Source organism: Schistocerca cancellata, chromosome 1, assembly GCF_023864275.1.
Source record: "Schistocerca cancellata isolate TAMUIC-IGC-003103 chromosome 1, iqSchCanc2.1, whole genome shotgun sequence".
NCBI lineage: Eukaryota > Metazoa > Arthropoda > Insecta > Orthoptera > Acrididae > Schistocerca > Schistocerca cancellata.
In genome coordinates, this window is record NC_064626.1 from 862,814,422 (window position 1) to 862,822,783 (window position 8,362).

Below are 8,362 nucleotides of genomic sequence, written 5' to 3' on the forward strand. Positions count from 1 at the left end.
AATAACTTTGGCCATAGGCTACAGCCCTCTCTGACTCCCTTCTCAGCCTCTGCTTCCCTTTAATACCCCTCGACTCTTATAACTATCGTCTGATACATGTTGTAAGTAGTCTTTCGCTCACTGTGTTTTATCCCTGCTACCTTCAGAATTTCAAAGTGAGTATTCCAGTTAACATTGTCAAAAGTATTCTGCCTCTAGGTCTGCAGATGCTATAAACTTAGGTTTGCCTTCCTGAACCTAGCTTCTAAGATAAGTCGTGGGATCAGTAACACCTTGCGTGGTCCTTCATTTCTCCGGAACACAAAGTGATCTTCCCCGATGTCGGCTTCTACCAGTTTCTCCATTTTTCTGTACATAATTCGTCTTAGTATTTAGCAACTGTGAGTTATTAAACAGATAGTTTAGCAATATTCACACCTGTCAGCACCCGCTTTCTTTGGAATTTTGTGTATAGCATTAAAAGTATGTTGAGGACCAGTGTTTATGCAATCATATGATTTCTGCCATTCCCATGCAACTGAGCGTTTCGGTATTTTGATGCAGACGCCATTTTCACTGTTATTTAACGCACTATTCATTAACGTGGCTGCAAAAATGAACTGAAATGTACTTATTGCCATCAAATGAAAGGTTAATATCGGAAAGACGGCATCAGTGACGACAGGTAATAACAGAGTGCAGTCAACAATAATGATTTAACAGCATCAGAATGATCGATTGTTTCCGCTCAGGATTGAATGTGGCGGTGTCAGGCGATTGCAGTTGTCCTTCCTAGCGCCCCAGAGGGGTGTGAACTCGGTTATGTACTGTTCCCAATGTTTGAGATAGGTTTAGCACTGTGATTGAGGTATCAATGCGTGAATCCGAGTAGTACTTCTTCGTACCTGTGAAATACTATACCTGCTACTTTTCACTGGCTCTGGGATGTAACAGGTTTGTGTGCATGTATGTGATTTCCTGCACAATATATTTAACGTCTACACTAATAAATGTCTGAATAAATGTATAAGGGCTAGACTCAAGTGATTTTTAATTTATGGAGATCATCACACCTTTCATTAAAACACTATAATGTCGCAAAAATTTGGTAATTCGAGTACCCCTAAGGGAATTTTGACGCTCAACTTAGTATCCCCAATGATACATCAGCTGAATTAGTTACTCGTTAATTGCCTCTGGAATAAGTTAATCAACATCAGTATATTAATCAGTTGCAAATTATGGGTACCTCAGTTGCATAACACTGCGTTGATTTTACCTCTGGAACTATTACAGGCTGGTTTACTCAGAAGAAATAACAGATGGCGCAGTCAATTAAAACACTAAAGAGATGTTTCGGTTGAAAAAAAGAAAACATGTTTCAACTGGCAGTAAAACTGCAGACTAGTTTCATTTGAAAAGAAAGAATTACTTAACTGACTCAGAATGCAAAATTCAACAGTCTGTATCGATTGTTTTTATTCGGTTGATGCCATAGATTGGTTAATCCAAAACATGAATGAATAATTCAATATACGTAAAACTAAAATCGAATGAATCCATTGTTTTTCAACAACCGACTGCATCGGTTGTTCCTTCAATACTGCAACGGTGTTGCATGCAGCCATTTTATCGAAATATTCCCCGTTATTGCTCACGTACTGTTGAATCCATAATTTAGTTTGCACGTTTAGTGAAACACTGTGACGTATTTTCCACGTTCGATGGGCAAGTGTAATTGTTTTGGATTGGTTACATGCAAAAGTTCGTATGTTTCTTGATTGTGGTAAAAGTTCTTATTTTAGATGAACAGATCATAGAAATTAGTTCTAATGTAATACCCACGGGCCCTCGAGACCAGTAATTAAGCATAAGGAGAAGTAATATGAGGCCACAAAGTCGTAAGAATAGGAGGGATGTGAAGTCAGTCACTACCCAACGAAGCCTCTGCGTAGCTGCGTGTTAGCGTTACATTGCACTTGCGCTTGAAGCCGTCTCCTCGTTTTTCTCATTTTGCAGCCTCAGGATGGTTGAGTTGTTGGCAGAGAACGTTATGGGTTACGATAACACTCTAGTATTCAAAGCCTTCCTTGCAACAAACGCGTATTATCTGCTGTGCATGAACTTTTGTATAAGGTGTACGGACTTTTCCCTGTGCTGGTGTAAATACATCGTTTTTCGTTACTTTTTTGGATTTGAATAGTCGATTTTATTCACCAAGTAACTGATATGAGGCGGCGGAGATGCTTAAATAGCTATCCACTTTTTCTGTCGTTTCCACTTAAATCATAACGTGCCCCATCCACAAATATGTTAACCTTGACCTTGGTCAAGTGGTTACATTTTACCTCATAACCGGAATTTTGAACTTACTGCCTGAAATAATTCGTCACGGATTAAAGCAAACCATCAGGGTCTTTCTGAAAGGCGGATAGTCTGCGTCGAATTGGCGTTTTAGAGACGATAAAATCACTGCGTGCAATACTTTGTCCAAGGACATTATCCTCGTAGGTCTCACATATGTTGAGCTCTCTACTCTTCCTTTGTCACTGCATTACCTAAAATTAAGTATTTACCTTTTTTCATTTACCACTACTTTGCTTAGCTTACAAATAACACAAACGAATGCAAATTTCCGTAATTGAGCATCTTGTGACAATCTGAACTCTCTACTCTACAAACAACAGAAGACAAAGATATGCAGTCAATACTTACCTAACACACAGTGTTGAGGAAACTTTAAAAATACAATCAACTTAGTAGTATAACAGCACTGATAATACGACATTTTTAAGTATTTCGAAATTTTGTAACCTTTTATTTATCCAGTAATACTATACTGGAATCGGGTATTCTGATTTTTAATCGCAGTACCAGAATGACGGAGCATTGTGCCTAATGCCCTGTAAATAAGCGAGGTCGGATCGAACTGCTGTTTCAAGCTACCGCTGCAGTTCATGGTCAGTGTCCTTCCACTGAAACAGCCATCGCTCTTATTGGGTCGCACATACTTCCCGGCACTAGGAACGGGGTGACCCAGTGGTTGGAAGAGCTCAGACGGATCGGGCTTCAAATCCTAGTCTGTCCACGCTGAATTACGTTTACGTGTTCTTCCTAAATCGATTAAGGTGAATATAGAGATGGTCCCTTTCTAAAGGGCAATGTCGAGTATCTTCGACGTCTTCCCTGTGTGCTCTAATAACTTCGCCGTAGACGGTACGATAAAACCTGACCTAACCTTTCCCCCTCTGGCCGTTGCCTTTCACGGTATGCATTACGCGGGCATAGGCTGAGCAGCAGGCAGTGTGTCAGGAGCGCAGGAGCTGCCGCAGGGGTGACAAGTATGCGGCGCGCGGCAAGCACGAGGCCTTCACATTTACACCCAAGCAGTCTGAGCAGCCGGTCTGGGGCTGGCGCTGAATGGCGCAGTCTGTAATACGGATTAACAACGTCCTACCACCGCATGTGTCTGATGTTAATAGTCTTGCAGAGTTATCTACTGTTTCACACTCTTTTTACGACGAACGATGTTGACATACACAGTTACATATGTAGAGGATGGTCAAGTACGTTCATCGTATAGAAACATTTTGAATTAGTAATCGTTCGTCAGTACTTTTATCACACATGCAAAGGAAAATGAGCCGTCATGCTCAGCTTTAGGAAACTGAGGTGCTCCTCATGTATTGCCTAGGTACAGGGTGACAATTATTGAACTATACGAAAAAAAACGTAAATTAGTTACAAACTACGGCGTGCACACACTTTATTCATTTAAAATTCACTACAGATATTCGGATTGCGTTGTGACATGTTAGATACGCTTGCCATCATTGACGATGATGTTGCGCAGACGAAAAGCGAAATTCTGCAGCCGGCCGGAGTGGCCGAGCGGTTCTAGGCGCTACATTCCGGAACCGCGCGACCGCTACGGTCGCAGGTTCGCATCCTGCCTCGGGCATGGATGTGTGTGATGTCCTTAGGTTGGTTAGGTTTAAGTAGTAAGTTCTAGGGGATTGATGACCTCAGTAGTTAAGTCCCATAGTGCTCAGAGCCATTTGAACCACTTTTTTTTTTAAATTCTGCATGACCCGCTGAAGTGTCGGAACATCGATGCTTTTGATGAATTCCTGAATGGCTGTTTTCAGCTCAGCGTGTGTTCAATCCGGAGAATATGGTGGCCAATCGAGGCCCATGCCAGTGGCCTCTGGGTACCCCAGAGCCAGGTTGCGGACCCCAAAGTGCTCCTTCAGGACATCAAACTCTCTCCTGCTTCGACAGGGCTCGAGCTCCGTCTTGCATGAACCACGTCTTGTCGAAATCAGGGTCCCTTTGGATAATGGGGATGGAATCATCTTCCAAAACCTTCACGTACCGTTCGGTAGTCACCGTGCCATCAAGGAATATCGCAGCGATTATTCTGTGACTGGACACTGTACACCACACAGTAACGCGTTGAGGGTGCAGTCCCTCAAACGCGCCAATTTTGCTTATTGACGAACCCATTCAAATGAAAAGCGGCCGACAAGAACAAGGCGCCTGCGCATACGCATACGCATACGCATACGAATTCTCATCACGCCCCTCGGTCAACCGCGCAGTTTGAGCGTTTTAACGCAAACCGTTCAGAAGTTTTGATGATTTTATTTCACATAGTTCAATAATTGTCACCCTGTATTACGATCTACCAGCAGGTTTTGTTTTCACCGTAAGAACAACATCAGGGAGTTTGCAGTTGCAATGGTACCATATGTCGTTACTATGCGATAGACACATTAAGTGCTTTCACATTTCCATTGAAAATTGGTGTGCTATTTTTATACATACATTTGATGTTCTGACGTTATTTTGCGCTGTAGTAAAAGTACCATAAATTAAACAGCTATCCGAACATATCTACTCAAAGAAATTGCAGTAGTTCAAAAGAAAAATACTTTTTACATACTGCACATTAAGTTTTTTTATTTATCTTGTGCACACAGACAGGTGTCGCTGTAGTTAGAAGGCGTCTTCAGTGGGTGTCCTGAAATATTACACAATTTTTACGTTTGTTCGTATGCGTTGTCATTTGCAGATAAAGGTTAAGATTTAAAACAGTTCATTGAGGGTTTTGTGGTAAAACTGGGAATTACTTAAAGCTCAGCGTATAATTCTCTATTTGTAAGCCAAAAACGAAAAAATCGAATAATATTTCAGGACACCCATTGAAGATGCCTTGCAATTAAGGCGAAACGCATCTGGGTGCACAAGATAAATAAAAGAACTTAATTTGCAGCATCCAAATTCGTTTTTCTTTTGAACTACTGTAACTTATTTACAGCTTCTGCGAGAATGGCCAGCACAGAGAAACTTGTTATACAAAAAAGATTGTTTCGCACATTGATTAGTCCCTTGTCATGCAATTAAATTCGTAGTACAAGAACAACTGTGTGTTACGTTGCGGTAATTTGTTAAATTACATTGACATATTCAGAACACAAAATGCAAACAGTAACATTAAACATTTACAATATCATTATACATTTTGTCATAAAATTATGCAGTGATTACTGAACCCAGAGATAGCGCCTTCGCTGACTATTAGTATTTGACAAATAAATTCGCCTAAATGAATTTGATCAATAAAACAGTTTGATATTTTTAACTCATTTTGTAAGAAGACGGTTCAAATGGCTCTGAGCACTATGCGTCTTAACTTCTGAAGTCATCAGTCTCCTAGAACTTAGTACCACTTAAACCTAACTAACCTAAGGACATCACACACATCCATGCCTGAGGCAGGATTCGAACCTGCCACCGTAGCGGTCGCTCGGCTCCAGACTGTAGCGCCTAGAACCTCACGGCCACTCCAGCCGGCTTAAGAAGACGGAAAACAGTTCATTGTTATTTCAGCGTTTGGATCAGAATCTGAATGTCCATTGATAAAGCAATAGTTTTTTTTTTTTTTTTTTTTTTTTTTTTTTTTTTTTTTTTTTTTTTTTTTGCCGGGAATTTGACTAAGGAGGACAGTACTAACCAGGTATAGCATGTAACGAAACTAAGACAGCTTTGCGATCGATGGTTGAAAACATGAGGTCAAAGCGTAACTCACAACAAATCTTCTAATACGTTATTTGCAGCCTAAATCAATTCTCTTGATAAAACAAAATGTAATTGAAATTTAAATAACTGCTTGCAAGCATGAAAGTGCTGTTAATTTTTGGAGAGGGGTAACTCTCTATTGGAAAAAGAATTAATGAGTTAAGAGAACGGCTTGTTTTCCGTATTTGCTCTTGCTCTCTTCAGTTTTCTTCTTAAACACTGATCTAAGGCCACAGCGATATGGAAATTAGTTTTCAAAAAATGCAACATTATAACACGTCACACTACACCACAACCGGCATAATGAATATTCTGGAGGCTCTGAATACACTCTGAAGATAAAATCTAAAGCTAAATAAGTAATTAAAACGGCAATGAGCATCATTTACTCACGGTTGGTCCCCAATCCAACGATCTCCAAGAAGAGTTGGCGGAACTCCTTGGTTGTCAGCATCTCGAAATTACAAGGCAAACTCCAGTTGCCAGCAGCTCGCGTTTTTGTAAACAAAAACGTCTGCTTAGGGATATGCTCTGCACCTGTACGTCACACACGTCGTATATAAGAAAAAAAGGCAACGGAATTAGTACTGCTGTGGTGCACCTACTACGAGAGGTGACACAGTAGAGGTGGCGGCGCCCCGTTCGCAAAATGAGATCTGGAAGGCTGCCACGGAAGCCATTCGCCGCAGACAGTATGCATGCTTGCGCTACAAACGCATCGCTGAACTGAAGCCATAAAACCTGCTAGGACACAATCACGTAACTCTGAACTAGGTGATGCCAGCCAGCCGTGTGTCCGTCCTGTGGCTCTTGCTTGCATTCACGTCATTTGCGTTTTCTGTTAGTATTTCCCTGTTGGTTATACACAAGAGTTCCACGCGGTGGAAACCTATAACGCAATTTCCATCTGTTACGTAAATACTACAAAACAGGAAATGCAGATCAGATCGTAACGTACCATGCACATCGAGGTTATTCGAAAAGAAACGCTGGTTCGACTGTACAGTGATGAAGAAAAAAAAGTGTCGGTAGGTTTCACGTAGTTCACTCAGCGTGTTTCAGGGAAACCACGCGAACGTGAAGTAGGGTTGCCAGGACCGTATCTGGACCCCCCCTCCTCCCCCGCCAATGCCAATGTCAACCCCCCTCAAAGCCAATGTCAACCACTACGCCACCAAGCTCGGTAGAATCTCCTAAGTCCGACCATCGTGGTGTGAACACGGTCCAGTCACAGTAATGTGAGCACCTGTCAGAAGCATGAATAACTACAGTCTGCAGCGCCGACGTGCAGTCAATGAGAGTCAATGAGATACTGGAAGATACCGACAGGGATGTAGAGCCGTGCCGACTCCGGAGCTGTGGCCATGTGTTGAGTTTCTTAAAAAAATGTTCAAATGTGTGTGAATTCCTAAGGGACGAAACTGCTTAGGTTATCGATCCCTAGACTTACACACTACTTAAACTAACTTAAACTAACCTATCTACTTCTGCATCTACATGGATACTCTGCAAATCACATTTAAGTACCTGGCAGAGGGTTCATCGAACCACCTTCACAATTCTATATTATGTCAATCTCGTGTAGCGCGCGGGAAGAATGAACACCTATATCTTTCCGTACGAGCTCTGATTTCCCTTATTTTATCTTTGTGATCGTTCCTCCCTATTTAAGTCGGTGTCAACAAAATATTTTCGCGTTCGGAGGAGAAAGTTGGTGATTGGAATTTCGTGAGAAGATTCCGTCGCAACAAAAAACGCCTTTCTTTTAATGATGTCCATCCAAAATCCTGTATCATTTCTGTGATATTCTCTCCTACGCTAGGAACAACACACACACTCAAGCCCGAGGGAGGACTCGAACCTCTGGTGGGACGGGCCGCGTAGTCCGTGACATGGCGCCTCAAACGGCGCGGCTGTTGAGGTTTAATCGTGTGAACAGCCCGATCGAGGTGGTCCCACAGAATGCCCACTGGGTTTAAATCAGGGGAGTCTTGTGACCCGGGGAGCACGGTAAACTCATCCTACTGCTCTTTTAACCACGCACATACACGGCGAGCCGTGTCTACATCTACGTGATTACTTTGCTATTCACAATAAAGTGCCTGCCAGACGGTTCAATGAACCACCTTCATGCTGTCTCTCTATCGTTCCACTCTCGAACGGCACGCGGGAAAAACGAGCACTTAAAATTTTCCGTGCGAGACCTGATTTCTCTTATTTTATCGTGATGATCATTTCTCCCTATGTAGGTGGGTGCGAACAGAATGTTTTCGCAATCGGAGGAGAAAACTGCTGATTGAAA

At 42.1% G+C, this 8,362-nt stretch overlaps 1 protein-coding gene across 1 annotated transcript in view; it reads right to left on the reverse strand.

Annotated features, from left to right (window-relative positions):
• Nucleotides 1-6,592, reverse strand: part of LOC126189402 (CD63 antigen-like) — a 434,175-nt gene extending 427,583 nt beyond the window's left edge. Inside the window, exon 1 of the mRNA XM_049930939.1 lies at nucleotides 6,454-6,592. Within this exon, the coding sequence (XP_049786896.1) occupies nucleotides 6,454-6,514 (61 nt within the window). The 5' untranslated portion in view covers nucleotides 6,515-6,592. The remainder of the gene's footprint in view (nucleotides 1-6,453) is intronic.
• Nucleotides 6,593-8,362: the final 1,770 nt, after the last annotated feature.